The sequence below is a fragment of the Mobula birostris genome, chromosome 15, assembly GCF_030028105.1.
Source record: "Mobula birostris isolate sMobBir1 chromosome 15, sMobBir1.hap1, whole genome shotgun sequence".
Classification (NCBI taxonomy): domain Eukaryota; kingdom Metazoa; phylum Chordata; class Chondrichthyes; order Myliobatiformes; family Myliobatidae; genus Mobula; species Mobula birostris.
Window position 1 is genome coordinate 8420197 of NC_092384.1, and position 21388 is coordinate 8441584.

A 21388-nucleotide genomic window follows, 5' to 3' on the forward strand; every position below is an offset into this window, starting at 1 on the left:
GCCATGAGGTAGCAGCTCTGAGAGAGTCTGAAGGCCATGAGTAACCAGCCTCACTTGGGAAACTTGGGAGTTCGTTCTCATGAGCTGCACTGACATTAGAAGATGTACTGCCATTCTGACAAGACATCATAGCACGTGACCGCAAAATAACTGCAGAGGGTTGTGCTTACAGCTCAGCACATCACTGAAGCCAGGCTCCATTCCATGGACTCTGGCTATACACCTCGCTGCCTCAGTAAAGTAGCCAGCATAATCAAACGCCCCACCCACCACTCTGGACGTTCTCTCTCGGACAAGCCCTCCCACTGGGCAGAAGACACAAAAGCCTGCAGCTGTACTACCAGGCTCAAGCTTAGCTACATGCACATCAGTCACTCTTCCCCACAGTCCCTCAGCATCCTTCATCTCCCAAAGCACTTTATTATCAAACTCTTGAATGGACCTCTGACAAAAAGATGTACTGTTGACCTCACAATCCACCTCATTGTGATCTTGAACTTTATTGTTTACCTGCACTGCACTTTTCCTGTAGATGTAACGCTTTATTCTGCATTATTATTGTTTTACCTTGTTCTGCCTCAATGCACCCTGTAATGACTTAATTTGTAAGAACAATATGCAAAACAAGCTTTTTCTCTTCATCTTGGTACATGTAACAATAATACAGCAATACCAAAAACCCATAGTGAATCAACAAAATTCCACTGTACTATTTCACTGCAAGGAAGGTACTTCTCTATTAGCCTGGCTAATTTATTTTTCCTCAACCAGCATCATGAGATGGTGATCATCTGCTCACTTGTTTAGTTGCTAATCATGGGATCTTGCTGTGCTTAATTAGTGCTGAAATGTGTTGGGACACAAGATTGTGAAAGCTGCAAGTTCCATGTGGCTTCTTTCTCCCTCCTTTCAGTTCCCTTGATCAACACAGATTTTATTTTATTATAACAAGAGTAATTTTAATGTATACTGCAAAACAACAAATTTCATGACATTTGTCAGTGATAATAAACCCGATTCTGACTCTTCTGTCTGCCTGCAACTCCATTTAAAATTCCATTGCTTCAAGCAACTGATTCTGGATAAAATCATGGGTAGATTTTGGATTCTAACCCACTCTATAAACATATTTACGTGACTTTCATTATTAACTCATACACTCTGGCTGCTGTCCACCTAAGCAGCGGAAGTGACCAGGCCGACACTCTCTCATAATCCTTTGACATCTAAATACCTTCCACTCGTACGTGACCTCGTGTAGTGTAACACCCCTCTCTTGCGGAGGTTTAAACCATCTGCAGGTACAAAGCCACAAAACAATTCTTACCCCTGAAGTAGTAATCCTTGAATTCTCATCATAGTCTTGTTAACTCCTCTTAAGAGATTGCCCGGGCTCCAAAGCGACCCACACTGGCATTTCATTAAAATACACTCTATTGGCAAATGCTTGTCCATTGCCAGCATTCAAGTGGAATTCAACGAGGCTTATATCTGTTGCCACTGACTTCCATCCCACATCCTCAGAAGGTCCATGGTACTTCAATCTCTGCCTCCCAATGCAATGAGTAATTCAGAAATCAGACAAAGGTCTGCAGCTTCCTTCTGCCACACAAGTCTCTAAATCGTGACAGGCATGTGCACTTGTCTGATCATGGCAAAACAAGGAAGGACCCTCCCCAAATTGATGTTCAGAATCACCCAAACACCTTCGGCAAATTTATCTGGAATAGAGCTCTTAAAAATACCATCATCCAAGAGGAAAAAAATATAAGGCTTGTGCAATTTGATCAGTTTCACATTTTCTCCAAAGGCATTATCAACAGAACAGCCCAGCTAAGTCATTATCTTATCACTGGATTGTGGGCAGAAGAGCAAGTTCATCATAGGGCTAGATGCAAACCCTCAGCAACACAATGCATTGAAACCTTGTTTTAGTCATGACACAATTGTCACACACAACTTCCTGTGACAGCACAGTTACACCCATTGTTCCTTTCCCCTACTGAGCAAGCAACAGCACATTTTGGTGACAAAACTTAGTAGCCCCCTCCCTAATGGTACATGTTGCACTGAGAGGTATGTTACACTGGATAACGTACTCCATAATAAATAAAACCAGTCTTTTCATTTCTATTCCTGCAACACACACAAAAAATGCTGGTGAACGCAGACGGCCAGGCAGCATCTATAGGAAGAGGTACAGTCGACGTTTCGGGACGAGACCCTTTGTCAGGCCTAACTGAAAGAAGAGATAGTAAGAGATTTGAAAGAAGGGTCTCGGCCTGAAACGTCGACTGTACCTCTTCCTATAGATGCTGCCTGGCCTGCTGCGTTCACCAGCATTTTTTGCGTGTGTTGCTTGAATATCCAGCACCTGCAGATTTCCTCATGTTTGCATCATTTCTATTCCTGTTCAGTATGATGCCACTCTGGGCATAAAGCTCTGAACCCCTGGATCAGATTACAGCTTGCAACTCACTGTCAGAAATCCATCATTTCACATAGACCATCCAAACCCCTCCGTTACATTCCAGTCTGGATTCACTCCCAGGCACTGTCACTGCACATGGAGAACCATCCACTGCACAGATCACTAGGACAAGATGGTCAAATAATGTCCTCCTGCAAGAGGAACAGCTCTTTAAGTGAGATCAGATGCACCCAATCTTTTAATAATTCTGATGGTTCCTACCTCGTGTGTTCGTTGCCATGTCTGCCACTTTTTGAAACGCATCCAAAAAGGCAGCTGCTGCCAGTACAGTGGTCCTGAGAAAAAGGAACGAAGAGAGCATGGTGTCAGGAATTATACACTCTGAATTTTAAATCGATATTGTTGGTGTGGCCAGCTTCTGCCACCCTTGAGAAGGCAGTGGTGAGCTGCCTTCTTGAACCACTGCAGTTCCTTTAGGGAAGATGTTCCCTTGGGAGGGTGTTGCAAAGCTTAGACCCGGCAACAATGAAAGAACAGTAGTGAGTTTTCCCTAGGATGTCATGCCACTTGGAGACGATCTGCTAGCAATGGTGTTCTCTGTCTTCGCTGGCCATGTCCATCATGGTGGAGGAGATTGTGGCTTTAGGAAGTGCTGCTGGAATAACCTGGATGGATAACTGAGTTAACTTTTTAAACTGATATGTCCAAGAATCATCATTCACTGGAAATGAATATGTGGGGAGGCAGATGGAACACGAGTTATTTGGGCTCCTTTACCCTGAATGACGTTGAATGTCCACTGTACCGTTGAGGCTGCACTCATCCAGGATGAATGCAGAGAATTAAGTTAGACGCCTGGCAGAATCCAATCTCTCTTCCATATTCTCTGTCTCTAGTTCCTGCTGCCTCAGTAAAGCAGCCAGCATAATCAAAGACCCATCCCCCACACATTCTCTCATTTCCCCTCTCCCCTTGGGCAGAAGATGCAAGCGCCTGAAAGCTTGTATCATTCGGCTCAAGATTACCTTCTATCCTGCTGTCATTAGACTCCTGAATGGAGGGAAATAAGCCCTTCATCACATCACCCCCCCCCCCAGCACATTGATAATGGGTATTATATGATGATGGATGTTATATTTGAATGCATGCAGTACATGGGATAAGAACGATGAACCTTTAGTGCAGCTAGACATTAGCAGGTATGACGTTGTGGGCATCACTGAATCATGTAGATCACAGCTTAACATCCAAGGATACAGCTTGTATCGAAAGGACAGGCAGGTAGGCAGAGTGTGAGGGGTAAACTCTGTTGGTAAAAATTGAAATCAAATCCTTAGAAAGAGGTGACACAGGATTGGAAGGCGTGAAGTTCTTGTGGGTAGAGTTAAGGAACTACGAGGGTAAAAAGACCCTGATAGGAGTTATATACAGGCCTCCAAACAGTAGCCAGGATGTGAGATATTAATGCCAACAAGAGACACAAAAGGCATGTAATAAGGGCAATGTTATGATAATCATGGGGGATTTTAATCTGCAGGTAGATTAGGAAAATCAGGGTAATGCTGCTTCCCTACAGAGGGAATTTCTAAAATGCCAACAACATGGCTTTTTAGAGCAGCTTGTGGTTGAGCCACTAGGGGAAAGATAATGCTGCAGTAGGTGTTGTGTAATGAACCAGATTTGATTAGAGAGCTTAAGGTAAAGGAACGCTTAGAAGACAGTGATCATAATATAGACATATAAGGTACCGCAGTTGCTGGAAATCCAGAGCAATACACAAAATGTGTTGGAGGAGCTCAGCAGGTCACGTAGCATCTATGGATGTTTCAAGCCAAAACCTTTCATCAGGACCGGTCAATCTTGATGAAGGGTCTCGACCCGAAAGGTGGACTGTGTATTCCAATCAACATTGTGATCACAATATGTTCGAATTCACCCTGCATTTTTGAGAGTGAGAAGATAAAGTTGGATGATTCATTATTACAATGGAATAAAGGGAATTACAGAGTCATGAGAGAGAAGCTGGCCAAAGAGGGCACTACCTGGACTGGTGGCTGAACAGCAATGGCTGGAGTTTCTAGGAGCAATATAGAAGGTACATGATAGGTACATTCCAAAGATGAAGTATTAATCTGAAGGGAGGATGAGGCAACTATGGCTGGCAAGGGAAGTCAAAGACAGCATCAAAGCAAAAGAGAGAGGATATAATATAGCAAAAGTTAGTGGGAAGTTAGAGAATTGGGAAGCTTTCAAAAATCAACAGAAGGCAACTAAAAATCCATAAGGTGAGAAAACATGAAATATAAAAGCAAGCTAACCAATAGGATACCAAAAGTTTTTTCAGATATATCGAGAGGTGAGAGGGGACATCAGACCACTTGAAAATAATGCTGGGGAGGTAGTAATGGGGGAATAAAGAAATGGCAAATGAATTTAATATGGAGTTTGTATCAGTCTTCACTGTGGAAGACACTAGCAGTATGCAAGGTGCAGAACTGAGAGTTGTTGCTTTTATTAAGGAGAGGCTGAAAGATCTGAATGTAGATAAATCACTTGGTCTAGATGGACTACACCCCAGGGTTCTGAAAGATTGTGGAGGCATCACTACTGGTCTTTCAAGAATCACTATATTCTGGAACAGTTCTGGAGGACTGGAAAATTGCAAATATCATTCCACTCTAAGGGAGGGAAGCAGAAGAAACGAAATTATACACTATTTAGTCTGACTTCAATGATTGGGAAGATGTGATAACAGCCCATTATATTACAGAAGAAATACTAGCATGGACAGAAGATTGGCTGACTAGTAAGAGGCAATGTGAAAATAAAGCAAGCCTATTTTGGTTGGTACTGGTGATTAGTGGTGTTTCGCAAAGGTCAGTGTTGGGACCACATCTTTTCAACTTATAAGTCAACAATTTGTAAGATGGAATCAATGGGTTTGTGGCCAAGTGAGCAGATGATACGAGGATAGGTGGAGGGGCAGGTGGTGTTGAGGAAGCAGGGATTCGGCAGAAGGACTTAGACAGATTGAGAAAATGGGCAATGAAGCAGCAGGTGGAATAGAGTGTAGGGAAGTGCATGGTCATGCACTTTGGTAGAAGAAATAAAGGAGTAGACTATTTTCAAAATGGAGAAAATTCAAAAATCAGAGGTGCGGAGGATCTAGTAACCCTTGCCCAAGTACTCCCAAAAGGTTAACTTGCAGGATGAGTAGGTGGCAAGGAAGACAAATTCATTTCGAGAGGACTAGAATATAAAAGCAAGGATGTAATGAAACAAGGCATTGGTTAGACCACAGTTTGAGTGTTGTGAGTAGTTTTAGTCTCCTTATCTAAGAAAGGATGAGTTGGCTTTGGAAAAGAGTCCGAGGAGGTTCCAAAAATGATTATGGGAATAAAAGGGTTAATGTATGAGCAGCATTTGGATGGCTCGGAGCCTACATTCACTGGAGTTCAGAAGAATGGGGGAGGGGGGAAGGAATCTCATTGAAATCTATGGAATATTGAAAGGCCTTGATAGATGTGGAGAGGATATTTCCTATAGTGGTGAGTCTAGGACCAGACTGCACAGCCTCAGAATAGAGGTACGTCCATTTAGAACAGACATGAGGAGAAATTTATTTAGCCAGAGGGTGGTGAATCTGTGGAATGCAATGATGGATCCCCTTCAGTCTAAGTTATTGAGTATATTAAAAGTAGAAGTTGATAGGCTATTGATTAGTCAAGGTGTCAGAGGTTATGGAGAGAGGGCAGGAGAATGGGGTTGAGAGGGATAATTGGTCAGGATGAAATAGCAGAGCAGACTCAATGGGCTGAATGGCCTAATTCTGCTCCTATGTCTTGGTAATGCTACTGACTGTCAAGAGTGGTACTTATAATCCCTGTGGAAGATGGCTATTACCTGGTACTTTATGACTGATGTTAGTCTTGCGAGACCATGGATCTGCGCCTGGAAAGTCTTCACTCTCCAGGGGGCAGGCCCGGGCAAGGTTGTATGGAAGACCAGCAGTTGCCCATGCTGCAAGTCTCCCCTCTCCACGACACCAATGTTGTCCAAGGGAAGGGCATTAGGACCCATACAGCTTGGCACCAGTGTCATTGCAGAGCAATGTGAGATTAAGTGCCTTGCTCCAGGACACAACACATTCCCTCTGCTGGGGCTCGAACTCACAACCTTCAGGTCGCTAGTCCAATGCCTTAACCACTTGGCCATGTGTCCACACTTATGACTGATGATGTGAATGTCACTTGCCACTTTATCAACCCTTGCCTGAATGTTGTCTGATCTTGACTTATGCAGGCAAGGGCTGGTCCATCTCTTGAGCAATTGTGCAGTCGCCAGCCATCATCCACACCCCTAATGATAGGAAGGTCCTTGATGAAATAGATGATAAGAGGCACAGACTGAGTGGCTAGCCAGAGCCTTTTTCCCAGGGCAGAAATGGCTGTCTAAATATGAAGAAATTTTCAAAGGGATGAAGGACACTACCGTGGCTGACAAGTGAAGTTAGAGCCAAAGTAAAAGCAAAAGAGAAGGCGTACAAGGAAGCCAGAGGTAATGGGAAGATAGAGGATTGGGGAACTTCTAAACACTTGCAGAAAGAAACTAAGAAGGTCATTTGGAAGGAAAAGATGAATTATGAAAAGAAGCTGGCAACTAATATCAAAGAAGATACTAAAAGCTTTCTTAAGCATACAAAGGGTAAAAGAGAGTCAAGTGTAGATATAGGACCAATACTAAATGACACTAGAGATATTGTAATGAAAGATGCAGAGATGGCAGAGGAACTGAATGCGTATTTTGCATCAGTCTTCACAGTGGAAGACATCTGTAGTGTACTGGACATTCAAGAGTGTCAGGGAAGTAAGGTTTGTGCAGTGAAAATTATGACTGAGAAGTTGCTCAGGAAGTTTAGTGGTCTGAGGTTGGATAAATCTCCTGGACCTGATGGAATGCACCCTCGGGTTCAGAAGGAAGTAGCTGGAGAGATTGCAGAGGCGTTAACAATCATCTTTTGAGAATCGATAGATGTTGGCATTGTACTGGATGAGTGGAAAATTGCAAATGTTACTCCTCTATTTCAGAAGGGTGGGAGGCAACAGAAAGGAAACTATAGACCTGTTAGCCTGACATCAGTGTTTGGGAAGTTGTTGGAATCGATTGTTAGGGATGAGATTACGGCGTACCTGGAGGCACATGACAAGATAGGCCAAAGCCAGCATGGTTTCCTGAAAGGAAGATCCTGCCTGACAAACCTACTGCAATTCTTTGAGGAAGTTACAAGCAGGGTAGACAAAGGAGATGCAGTAGACGTGGTGTACTTGGATTTTCAGAAGGGCTTTGATAAGGTGCCGCACATGAGGTTGCTTAGCAAGATAAGAGCCCATGGATTTAAAGGGAAGTTACTAATGTGGGTGGAGCATTGGCTGGTCAGTAGGAAACAGAGAGTGGGAATAAAGGGATCCTATTCTAGCTGGCTGCCGGTTACCAGTGGAGTTCCACAGGTGTTGGCACTGTTATTTTTTACAATGTATGTCAATGATTTGGACTACAGTATTAAGGTATTTGTGATAAATTTGCCGATGATACTAAGATAGGTGGAGGAGCGAGTAGTGTTGAGGAAACAGAGAGCCTGCAGGGAGACTTAGATAGTTTAGGAGAATGGGCAAAGAAGTGGCAAATGAAATACAATCTTGGAAAGTGTATGGTCATGTACTTCAATGGAAGAAATAAACGGGCAGACTATTATTTAGATGGGGAGAAAATTCAAAATGCAGAGATGCAGAAGGACTTGGGAGTCCTTGTGCAGGATACCCTAAAGGTTAACCTGCAGGTTGAGTGGGTTGTGAAGAAGGCGAATGCAATGTTGGCATTCATTTCTAGAGGTATAGAACATAAGAGCAGGGATACGATGTTGAGCCTCTATAAGTCACTCACGAGACCACACTTTGAGTATTGTGTGCAGTTTTGGGCTCCTTATTTTAGAAAGGATATACTGACATTGGAGAGCATATCAGAGAAGATTCATGAGAATGATTCTAGGAATGAGAGGGTTACTGTGTGAGGAATGTCTGGCAGCTCTTGGGCTGTATTCCCTGGAGTTCAGGAGAATGACAGGGGGATCTCATAGAAACATTCCAAATGTTAAAAGATTAGATAAAGAAGGCAAAGAGTGGTTGTAGACGGGTCATATTCTGCATGGAGGTCAGTGACCAGTGGTGTGCCTCAGGAATCTGTTCTGGGACCTTTTCTCTTCATGATTTTTATAAATGACCTGGATGAGGAAGTGGAGAGATGGCTTAGTAAACTTGCAGATGACACAAAGGTTGGGGGTGTTGTGGCTAGTGTGGAGGGCTGTCAGAGGTTACAGCGGGACATTGATAGGATGCAAAACTGTGCTGAGAAGTGGCAGATGGAGTTCAACCCAGATAAGTGTGAGGTTGTTCATTTTGGTCGGTCAAATATGATGGCAGAATATAGTATTAATGGTAAGACTCTTGGCAGTGTAGAGGATCAGAGGGATCTTGGGGTCCGAGTCCATAGGATGCTCAAAGCAGCTGCGCAGGTTGACTCTGTGGTTAAGAAGGCATACGATGTACTGGCCTTCATCAATCGTGGAACTGAATTTAGGAGCCGAAAGGTAATGTTGCAGCTACATAGGACCCTGGTCAGACCCCACTTGGAGTACTGTGCTCAGTTCTGGTCGCCTCACTACAGGAAGGATGTGGAAGCCAAAGAAAGGGTGCAGAGGAGATTTACTAGGATGTTGCCTGGATTGGGGAGCATGCCTTATGAAAACAGGTTGAGTAAACTCGGCCTTTTCTCCTTGGAGCGATGGAGGATGAGAGGTGACCTGATGGAGGTATATAAGATGATGAGAGACATTGATCATGTGGACAGTCAGAGGCTTTTTCCCAGGGCTGAAATGGCTGCCACAAGAGGGCACAGTTTTAAGGTACTTGGGAGCAGGTACAAAGGAGATGACAAGGGTAAGTTTTTTTTTCTGCAGAGAGTGGTGAGTGCGTGGAATGGGCTGCCGGCAACGGTGGTGGAGGCAGATACGATGGGGTCTTTTGGATAGGTACATGGAGTTTAGAAAAATTATGGGTTATGGGTAACCCTAGTCATTTCTAAGGTAGGGACATGTTCAGCACAACTTTGTGGGCTGAAGGGCCTGTATTGTGCTGTAGGTTTTCTATGTTTCTAACAACACTGTAGCCACCACAGATTGGGTAGCCGGGGTTGAATAAAAATATTGATCACTGCAAGTTGATTTGATTAGGTGGAAGCTTTGGCTCTACAAACCTGGTCTTCACAACCCAGCTTTCACTTACACATCATTCAAATAAGATCACAGGGTACCTGTGGAGAAACAGAGATATACAGGCTGTGTATATACAAATAGCTAAAAGTTAGTGAGTTGGAACATTAAACATCCAGGACAATTAGCAAACAAGGCTCCAAAAAATTTAACAAGGAATTTAGGCAAAACTACTTTACGGGGCGAATGTGGAACTTGCTGCTATGTGCAGTGATTAAGGCAGAAAGCATTTAGTGTCAATTTGGGAAAGCAGGCAAGTTGTGTGGGTGTGAGTGTGTGTGTGTGTATACACACACACTGGCTGAAGACCCCAATTCGGGCTCTGAGATTTTAATGAAATCTGGCGGTTAAACCTAATGATGGTTGTCATACTTTGTTAAATAGAATGATAGCCACTGAATCCCAAAATTGTAAAACCAATGAGGTCAAGGAATTCTTGAGACCACAGGTCTCATGAAGTACACGATGCTGCAACAGGCTATTCAGTAACTGGGAAACTAAACTGCAATATTGCTCAAACCTCACTGCTGATTACACATCAAGATTATAGTCCCTGGTGAATGCTCTCTGTAGAAAGAGAAAAATTTCCAATGAGAATGAAAGTGCAGTGTTTCGGCATTAACACAACTTCCCTGGAGAAGTGGCAATTTCATTGTAAGAGGCTCTTGACGGGCATTCTGGTTTATTTCTTCGCCCATCCAGTTACTTCAGGTTTCACTCGAATGCCCGTTCACCTTACCTGAGCTGGGAGTGGAGTTTGGCGGCTTTGGCATTGAAGTCCTCCCAGATTGGGTATGATCCCTACAGGGAAGCAAAGGGCATAATTACAGATGGCAACGAGGCAATATTATCCTCTCAGTAAAAAGAGAAAGAGGCAGCGAGGGGTACAGGGAGAAACCAGGGGGGGGTGGGAGGGGGAGGTGAGGGGGGAGTAAGAGGGGGAGGGGGGATGCAGGGGTGGGAGAAAGGGGCAGGGGCAAAACGGAGAGAGGGGAGAGACAGAGGGGGTGGGGAGAGAGGGATGGGAGGGGGAGGGGAGAGAGGGAAGGGAGAGGGAGGGGGAGGGGGAGAGATACATACATACAGACAGGCACACACAGGATTCACTATATTAAACCGCAGACATTGATAAATCTCACTGAGGTCATAGAAAATGGTCTGATGGATGACAGAGAAACAACATTGGTACAACATTCCTGATGAATGAGTAAATAAGAACTGTCAATTTACAGAGATGACCAACTTCATTTGAAACCAGCTTTCTGTGTTCCACTGCTGTTGACATTGGTCAAAAGAATTTTGCTCCCTAAAGAGCAGTACTCTATAGCAGTACGATATAGATCAGCACTGCACAGAAACAGGCCCTCAGGATGTGCGGACCTTGTCGATATTAATTAATCCCACCTGCTTGCACATGTCTCTATCCTTCCATTGCATTCACGTCCACGTGCCTGCCTCAGTATCTCTGAAAAGCTGGTATTGTATCTCCTTCCTCCACTTCTGGCTGCATATTCCATCTACCACTCTGCGTAAAGAAGACATTTTGCCTCACAAGTCTCCTTTAAACTTCACCCCCCCCATCTTAAATCTGTACCCTCTAGTATTTGAGGCCAAATACAGTTCCAAAAGATGCAGAAAGTGGATCTTCTGATGGGTGCTCAGATACAATAAAACTGCCCCACTCTAAATAGAGTAAACTCTGACAACACTGCGCTGATTTTAATGGGAGTTGTGTGAACAAATTTCTGGTCCATTGTCTAACTTGATTTCTCTCTCCCCAAACACTGCCTGGCCTACTGAGAATCTGTAGGACCTTTTACCTTTCCTACGTGCTCTATGTGAACTCCAATCCCTTCATACTCTCCAATAGTTCAACAAACCCAACTGGAGGTCTAGAGCTGGCCGATGCCAATTGATTCAACGGTACAAAATCTTGCCTCTGGTTTATTCCATGAACACTAATTATTTCTGGCTGATATCCTGGAGGTTTCCCCACTTTGCCCTGTTAGGTGTTTCCCACACTGTGTGATCTTCTTTCACAAATAAAAATGCACATAAAATTCTTGAAGAAAGTGTCAGTTTTTCTCCTGCCGTCATAGTATCTGTGTGACACATATTGTATTCTGCAAGATGCTTCAAGCCAGACTACAATTTGATTTCAGATTTAGGAAACAATTCAGAATGCAGCACATAAAATACTTAAATGTTTACATCCCTCAAAAATAAATCATGATGACAAATATGAAACAGCATGGAAACAGGCCCTTCAGTCCACTGACTCCCTGCTAGCCACCAAATATCCATTCATACTGACCTCACAGTCCCATCCACTCACCCTGGAGTCTACCACTGACACCCAAACCAGGGCAACTTACAGTGGCCAGTTAAGCTCTGTGTCTTTGGGATGTGGGAGGAAACAGTAAGTGGGGACGAAGCACACAGTCACAAGGAGAAAGTGCAAACTCCACGCAGACAATACCTTAGACCAGGATTGAACCCAGACTGATGCAGCACCCAAATGCTTTCTAGCAAATCTTGAATTCACAGTTGCTCACTGAAAATGACGACAGAGTTAGGCTGAGAGGTGAAGGAGACGTATGGCATTCCTGCCTGCATATCTCAGGGCACTGAATACAAGGGTTGGGACATCATGTCATACTTGGACAAACTGTTGGATTTGGCCATTCCTTATTTTCAGTATTGTGTTATATTCAGTATTGTGTGCAGTTTTGGTCGACACTGTTGAGCAAAGATGTAACTGAGTTAGAGAGGGTACAGAAAAGATTCACGAGGATATTGCTTGCATTGAAGGGCTTGAGGGTTACGGAGTGACTAGAAAAGCTGGAGTGAAGGTGCTGAGAGGATATAGAACCGAGCAGTGAAGACCAGGCAGATATCCAGCATCTGCTTTCCATGGGAGGGTATCTAAACCTAGAGGGCACAGGTCTAATGTGAGAGAGAGAATGATTGAAGAGGATCTGCTGGGTATGTTTTCCCTATACAAACAGTAGCTGGTATTTGGAATGAGTTGCCAGAGGAGGTGGAAGAGGCAGGAACAACTACAACATTTAAAAGGCAACTGGACAGAGCAGGAGGAGAGAGGGAGTCAAATGGGATTAGCACAGATAAGCATCATGAGCCTAAGGGCCCATTTCTGAGATGCATCTGTATTTACTAAGGAAACTGGCATGAAGTCTATGGAATTAAGGGAAACAAGTAGTGAGATCATGGAAACTGTACAGATTGAAAAGGAGGAGGTGCTTGCTGTCTTGAGGAAAATTAAGTGGATAAATCCCCGGACCTGACAGGGTGTCCCCTCGGACCTTGAAGGAGACTAGTGTTGAAATTGCAGGGGCCCTGGCAGAAATATTTAAAATGTCGCTGTCTACAGGTGAGGTGCAGGAGGATTGGAGAGTGGCTCATGTTGTTCCGTTGTTTAAAAAAGGATCGAAAAGTAATCCAGGAAATTATAAGCCAGTAAGTTTAACATCGGTAGTAGGTAAGTTATTGGAGGGAGTACTAACAGACAGAATCTACAAGCATTTGGATAGACAGGGACTTATTAGGGAGAGTCAACATGGCTTTGTGCGTGGTAGGTCATGTTTGACCAATCTATTGGAGTTTTTCAAGGAGGTTACCAGGAAAGTGGATGAAGGGAAGGCAGTGGATATTGTCTACATGGACTTCAGTAAGGCCTTCGACAAGGTCCCGCATGGGAGGTTAGTTAGGAAAATTCAGTTGCTAGGTATACATGGAGAGGTGGTAAATTGGATTAGACATTGGCTCAATGGAAGAAGCCAAAGAGTGGTAGTAGAGAATTGTTTCTCCGAGTGGAGGCCTGTGACTAGTGGTGTGCCACAGGGATCAGTGCTGGGTCTACTGTTATTTGTCATCTATATCAATGATCTGGATGATAATGTGGTAAATTGGATCAGCAAATTTGCTGATGATACAAAGACTGGAGGTGTAGTAGACAGTGAGGAAGGTTTTCAGAGCCTGCAGAGGGACTTGGACCAGCTGGAAAAATGGGCTGAAAAATGGCAGAAGGAGTTTTAAACAGACAAGTGTGAGGTATTGCACGTTGGAAGGACAAACCAAGGTACAACATACAAGGTTAATGGTAAGGCACTGAGGAGTGCAGTAGAACAGAGGGATCTTGGAATACAGATACAAAGTTCCCTAAAAGTGGCGTCACAGGTAGATAGGGTCCTAAAGAGAGCTTTTGGTACATTGGCCTTTATTGATCAAAGTATTGAGTATAAGAGCTGGAATGTTATGATGAGGTTGTATAAGGCATTGGTGAGGCCGAATCTGGAGTATTGTGTTCAGTTTTGGTCACCAAATTACAGGAAGGATATAAATAAGGTTGAAAGAGTGCAGAGAAGGTTTACAAGGATGTTGCCAAGACTTGAGAAACTCAGTTACAGAGGAAGGTTAATAGGTTAGGGCTTTATTCCCTGGAGCGTGGAAGAATGAGGAGAGATTTGATAGAGGTATATAAAATTATGATGGGTATAGATAGAGTGAATGCAAGCAGGCTTTTTCCACTGAGGCAAGGGGAGAAGAAAACCAGAGGACATGGGTTAAGGGTGAGGGGGGAAAAGTTTAAAGGGAATATTAGGGGGGGCTTCTTCACACAGAGAGTGGTGGGAGTACGGAATGAGCTGCCAGACAAGGTGGTAAATGTGGGTTCTTTTTTAACATTTTAGAATAAATTGGACAGATACATGGATGGGAGGTGCATAGAGGGATATGGTCCATGTGCAGGTCAGTGGGTTAGGCAGAAGATGGTTCGGCACAGCCAAGAAGGGCCAAGAGGCCTGTTTCTATGCTGTAGTTTGGTTTCTATGGTTCCTATGCACCAATCCATGATTTTACACACACCAAACAAAACTAGTCACAGACTATTTTGCCATCCATAAACACCTCCCATCAAATCTGCATCACCACCAGCCCAAACAACTGCTCCTCACCCTGAAGGAGCACGTCGCAAAAGAAAACCTTGTGCAAACAAGATTTGTAAATTGGAATCTGCAGCACAGCTGCACCAGAATGGTCTAAAGGTGTGGCAGATTGTTCACGAGGTGCCAGTCTGAGTGAGCTGCCTGTAAAGTGCGAAGATGTCACCCAGAACTTGGACAAACTTCCACTGATGCACAGTGGTGAGTATCCTGACTGATTGCATTATGGCCTGGTATGGGAACACCAGTGCTCAGGAATTGAAAAGTGGTGGATGCAGCAGGGTCCATCACAGGCAAAGCCCTTCCCACCATTGAGTATATTTACATAGATTGCTGCCACAAGAAAGCAGCAGCCATCAGAAAAGATCCCACCATCCAGGCCATGCTCTCTTCTTGTTACTATCACACCACCAGGTTCAGGAACAGCTACTACCCTGCTACCGTCAGGTTCCTCAGCATGCAACTGATTCCACAACTTACATGCCAACTTTCAAGGACTCTATAACTCATATTCTCAGTACTTTTTTTTAACTTGTTGTCTTTTGCACATTGGTTGTTTATCAGTATTTATGTATAGATTTTCATAAATTCTATTGTATTTCTTTATTTTACTTTAATTGCCTGCAGGAAAATGAACCTCAGGGTAGTATATAGTGACATATAGTGACTTTGACAATAAATTTACTTTGAGTCTTCATTACTGCAAATCTGTGTAAAAATAGATTCCATCTTTAATCTGTTGACCTCCCGGTTTGTTTCTGTAGCCCAGCTATATTCTGCTGGCTACACTGCGCAGGACAGCTCATTCACAGGCCCTGAAAGCAAAACCACAGAGTTCATCATGGGAAAAGGTGCCCCAACAAGCAGAGGAAAAGATTTCAGGACACTGAGAAATGCAACATCTCCTCTCACTCCTGCAAGTCCCTGAACCACGACTGTTCAAACTGGAGGAAGTATAGAGATCCAGGAGGGATTGCACCGTGAGAACACAGAACCTTGTGCGAGCAGAGGGCAGAAGGACCGCTTTGAAAACTCCATCTCCTGTTGTCCATCCACTATCTCCCACCCCATCTGCGGTTTCCTCACTGGCCATGTCAGAACCCTCCGAGCCGGAATGGAAATCAAGTTGATGTCTTTGTCATGTGCACAAGTGCAACACCACTCTCCTGGTGCGGCACACACTCCATGACATGGTCACAACTGGAGCAGCAGTTCTCGGGCTCAGACCTGACCCAGACATTATGGAATGTCACTGCAAACGGGACAGTGGTGAGACAATACCTAGAGTATTACATGTAGCTCTAGCCACCTTACCATAGGAAAGATGTGATTAAGATAGAGAGGTTGCAGAAACAATTGACAGAGATGTTGTCTGGATCAGTGGGCTTGAATTTCAAAGAGGGACTGGATAGGCTGGGATGTCTCTCCCAGGAGTGAAGCAGACTGAGGGGAGACCTTTCAAAGATTTATAAAATCATGATATATACAGATATGATGGATTGTCATGGTCTTTTATAGGACAATAGCGTCTACAACTATAGGGCATAGATTTGCGAGGGAAGGAGATCCGAAGGACATGTTTTCCATACAGAGGGTGGTGGATATATGGATCAAGCTGTCAGAGGAGGTGGCAAAGGTAGGTACAATTACAATATTGAAAAGCCAGGTACATTGATAGGAACTTTTGGAAGGATGTGGGCCAAATGCAGGCAAATGGACTGGTTCAGGCAAGCACCTTGGTTGGTATGAACAAGAAGGGCTGAAGGGCTTGATTCCATGCAGGATAAACCCATAGCTCACTCGAGTGGCACAGCTGGATGAGAGACTGCCTCACAGTGCCAGAGACCCAAGTTCAATCCCAACCACTAACACTGTCTGTGCACATTCACTCTGTGACCAAGTGGGTCTCCTGTGGATGCCGCAGCTTCCTCCAAAAACCCAAAGACACACAGATCGGGAGATCGGGAGGTTAACTGGCGCAAGTTGTCCCTGATATGCAGGTGAGTGGTAGAATCCGCGGTAGTTGAGGTAAGAACAGAGGTAAGAACTTTTCAATAAATGGGATTAGTGTAGGATTGATAGAGATGTACAGAATGATAAGAGGCATGGATCGAGTGGACAGCCCAAGACTCTTTCAGAGTGAAAATGGCTAATGTGGTGAATGCAGGAAAGTATAGGGGGATACCAGAGGCAAGCTGTTTTGTAAACACAGAGCACGGTGAGTGTATGCAACGCATTGCCAGGGGTAATTGCCAGGTCGAGGCAGATACGTTAGGGGCACTAAGAAACTCTTCGGTATGCACATGGATAACAGAGAAATGGAGAGCTATGTAGGAAGGAAGGTTTTGCTTTGAGTCAGATTAAAAGGTCAGCGCATCATGGGCCTGTACTGTACTATCATTAGTGTGGATGGGTGACTGATGGTTGCCATGGACTCAGTAGACTGAAAGACATATTTCTGTACAGCATGACTCTACAGATGGCAGACATGAGGTAAAAGAGGGAAGTCCTAAGTGGCTGGGAGAGAAGGAGGATGAAAGGCAAGGCAGGTGAGGAACCTCAGTGCAAGAATGGGAGAGGAGAAAGCAGAGCTGAAGATACAGAGAGCCTCTGAGAAGGACAGTACTGAGAACTGTGCCAGGCTGCAGCTGGGACTCTATAACAGAGCCATTCATCACACTACAGTCTGCATGTTTCCTGATAGATGGACTTGCACACAGCACGGTTTTATGGATTCAATAGACTGAAGGTTGGCAAACATATCATCAGGCAGTCACAGTAACAGAGAGCACTGGTCTGGATTCAGTGAGAGGAATTGTTCATTGTGGACAATGTCCAGACTGCATACAGAGTCAGGGAGAGGAGAGGAGGGGGAGAAATTCAATGTGGAAAATGTCAGAAGGGAGGGATAGAGATTGAGAGGAAAGGGGATAGAGGGGAGATGGGGGTGAGAGGATGTTGAAGAGCGTGAGAGGGCATGAGGGAGTATTGAGGGAGTGTGAGGGGACATGAGGGGGATAGAAGAGAGGAAGAGAGAGCTGGAGGCAGGGGAGAGAGGATGGGGGGGAGGAGGCAGCATACTCTGGGAGGGAGGGAGGTGGGTAGAGGGGCAGAGGAGAAGAGAGGAACAATTTATTTCTGAAGTGCCACTAGAATTGATGGGCAGAGCATTTGGGAGTGCTTTTCGATAGGCAAAGTGCAAAAGAACAGTCCAAACACGGCCACTTATCCTATTAGTCAGTTTTGTTACGTTAAAGGTGATCAATTAAAGATCTGCCCTTTTTCCCCAGATGATAAAGAAAGCCCCATAAGATTGCCAGTATTTGTGTTCTCTCAATGGATCCATTCTCCTGTTCTGGTATCAATCATGATAAGAGTTTCTCATTTGTCTTTTCTAGTGACCTTATCTCCCATGTGCTATGTTGAGAATAATGACACAGATTAGGAAGTTTTCATGAAGTTTCCAATATCTGCTGGGTAAATAAAGCTCATCTTAATACGGCAAAGAGCTGGAATTGAATGAATGCGCCACAGTTGTCACTGACTTCATTGAAACCTGTGTGGATGAGTACGTACCTACAAGAACAAGCCGCAGATGGACCAGGAGATTCGTAGTCTGCAGAGGACTATGTCTGTGGTATTCAAGTCTAGTGATCCAGGACTATACAAAAAAGGCCAGGTATGACTTATGGAGGGCTATTTAAAGTGTAAAAGAACAATTCTGATTGTGTTTAGAGGCAGAACCGAATGCATATCAACTCTAGCAGGGTTTGCAGGCCATTACTTCCTACAAAGCGAAACAAAACATCACGAGGGGCAGTGATGCTTCACTCCCAGAGGAGTTCAACACCTTTTATGCACACTTTGAAAGGGGCAATAAAACCTCAGCTCAGTGGATGCCTACAGCATCCAGTGACCCCATGATCACTGCCTCGGAGGCTGACGTAGAATGTCTTTCAAGAGAGTGAATCCTTGGAAGGTGATTGGCCCCGATGGTATACCTGGTAGGGTTCTGCAAACCTATGACAAACAACTGCCAGGTGTATTCAAAGACATTTTCAATTTCTCATTTCTACAGTCAGAAGTTCTCACCTGTTTCAAAAGGGCAGCAATAATACCAGTGCCCAAGAACAGCAGGGCAAGCTGTCTTAACAACTATCATTCAGTAGCATTCACATCTGCAGTGGTGAAGTGCTTTGAGGGGTTGGTTATGGCTAGAATCTACTCCTGCCTCAGCAATGACCTGGACCCACTGCAAGTTGCCTATTGCTACAATAGGTCTACCGCAAGTGCAATCTCATTGGCTCTTCACATGCCCTTGGATCACCTGGACAATATTAATACTTACACCAGGCTGCTGTTCATTGACTACAGTTCAGCATTTAACACAATCATTCATACAGATCTGATAAAAAAAACTCCAAAATCTGGCCCCCCCATACCTCCCTCTGCAACTGGATCCTTGACTTCCTCACTGGAAGACCGCAGTCAGTGTGGAGAAGAAGTAACATCTCCACCTCGCTGATAATCAACACTGGCACACCTCAAGGATGTATGGTTAACCCTCTGCTCTATTCTCTCTATATACCATCGATTCTGATTTGGAGGAGTCTGGAGGTAGAGAAGAAAAGTAATGCAGAATTGTTTTCATTACACAGTTGGGAAAGGGAGGATGTGTTAGTAGGTTTCCATTAAAGTCAGTCATCCACCCACTCACCCAAGAAAAACAGAGAAATGACCAAAAGTTTCTCATCAGTCTGCAAAATGGTTTGCCCTATAAAATAATGATGGCTTCCCTTATCTGTCTAATTCAATGAACTGGGCAGGAAATGGTGCCTCTGTAATCCGAAGACCTGAGTATGAGCAACACACACAAAATGCTGGAAGAACTCAGCAGGCCAGGCAACAACAATGGGGGAAAAAAAGTACAGTCGACATTTTGGGTCAAAACCCTTCGGCAGGACAGGAGAAAAAATGCTGAGGAGTAGATTTGAAAGGTGAGAGGTGGGGAAAGAGAAACACCAAGTGATAGGTGAAACTTGGGGGGGGGGGATGAAATAGAGTTGACTGGTGAAAGAGCCAGAAGGCCATGGAATAAAGAAAAATGGGGGAGAAGCACCAGAGGGAGTCAAGGAGATAAGCTGAGAGAGGGAAAAGGAGATGGGAAATGGTGAAGTGGGGAGGGGGGGGGGGACATTACCAGAAGTTTGAGAAATCGCGTTCATGCTATCAGGTTGGAGGATACCCAACGGAATATGAGTATGATTGGTTTTCCGTGTTGTCATGTGGTTGAGGTGAGGGAGCAGCCTTTCTCCTTGTTTAGCAATTGTGATCTCCCCCAGTAATAAGTATGGGAATAGGTTTGCTCCAGTATACTCTTAATCAGATATAGCAGCAACAGTTTCTGTCAACATCTACAAGAACAAAAGATGTTCCCACTTTCATTCCACATTACCCATCTGTTAACAAACACTGAAGCTAAACTGCCACTGAAAAAGCCATGGAGTAACTACTGCAGACACTGGAAACAAGTTTTGCAGATCGTTCAAAGACCCAGCCAGGAATGGGCTAAATTAGTATGGGGGAGGGGGGCTTTGTTCAGTCAAGGAACAGACAGAGGGAGAGTGGAGATTAGAAGTGGTACGGAACACAGCCCAAGAACAGGCATGGACAGTCAGTATAGAGACAATGGGTTGGGAAGAGACAAAGTTTGTAGCCAGAGATCCCTGACCTATAATATTTTGAGGTTTAGGATGAACGGTTTTAAACTCAAATCAGTGGCACAAATTATAAGAATGTCAATATGGTTAGACCTTGCACTGTTTCTTGCACAACAGAAGGGCCATAAATCATGAGCAATGGGCCCCTTTCTGATTGCTGACTGCCTGGGGATCCTCTCAGACTAACATCTTTATGGCATCTCAGTGCACGCAATTGGTTGCCTTGTTTTCATTTTTGCAGCTATGACTCATGGTGAAAAGCAGCTGACCAGAGTGCTTTCTTCTGTGCCTATGTCTGCACAATTTCCAGCTCCAGCCAGGAACTGAGCTGACCAGAGTGTGGAGCTTGTGAAATGCACTGTGCGAATAGAAGTCCTTTCTTCTGTGCCTATGTCTGCACAATTTCCAGCCCCAGCCAGGAACTATGCAGGTTTATTGGACCAACTTTGCTCCTCTCCAAACTCCTGCCTTTCTCCACAGACAACCTCCATTCCAGACTGAAAACCTACTGTTCTCTCTTTGCTCCTCATGTCAGTGCTGTCCGCTATCAACCCAGATATCCATGAGCCAACTCAGCAATGACCTAGTCATAGAGAACAGGATCAAGCCATTCAGCCCACTGTCCATAACAGTCATCAAGCACCCATTGCTCTCATATTCTTGATATTTACCACCCATTTACGCACCAGGGGCAATTTGCAGTGACCATAGGGACTTGATTCATTAGAATTTAAGAGACTGAGTAGTCTCCTTCGAGGTTGCAGCTCAGATTTAGTTGTTTTCAGGTTGTTTTAGGTTCATATAGGGATTTTTTTTTATACAAAAAGGGAAATTAGGGATTAGGTTTAGGTACAGGGATGTTGGGAAATAGGGAGAGGCCTCCACTCCAGATTCAAAGGTGAGTAACACGGGCATGTAGGATGCCAGCAGGGCAGGGAGGAACAAGGACCAG

The 21388-nt window shown here is 44.4% G+C and overlaps 1 protein-coding gene across 10 annotated transcripts in view; it reads right to left on the reverse strand.

Annotated features, from left to right (window-relative positions):
- The window catches only part of mtss1lb (MTSS I-BAR domain containing 2b), a 205388-nt gene that overhangs the window by 146702 nt on the left and 37298 nt on the right, over nucleotides 1–21388 (reverse strand). For 9 of the 10 annotated variants that reach the window (XM_072279296.1, XM_072279294.1, XM_072279303.1 and 6 more), the window contains 2 exons: nucleotides 10495–10556; nucleotides 2693–2766 (listed from right to left, as the gene is read on the reverse strand). In XM_072279296.1, the coding sequence (XP_072135397.1) occupies nucleotides 2693–2766; nucleotides 10495–10556 (136 nt within the window). Of the gene's footprint in view, nucleotides 1–2692; nucleotides 2767–10494; nucleotides 10557–21388 lie in introns of those variants that run through there. The other variant, XM_072279297.1, reaches the window with a different exon arrangement.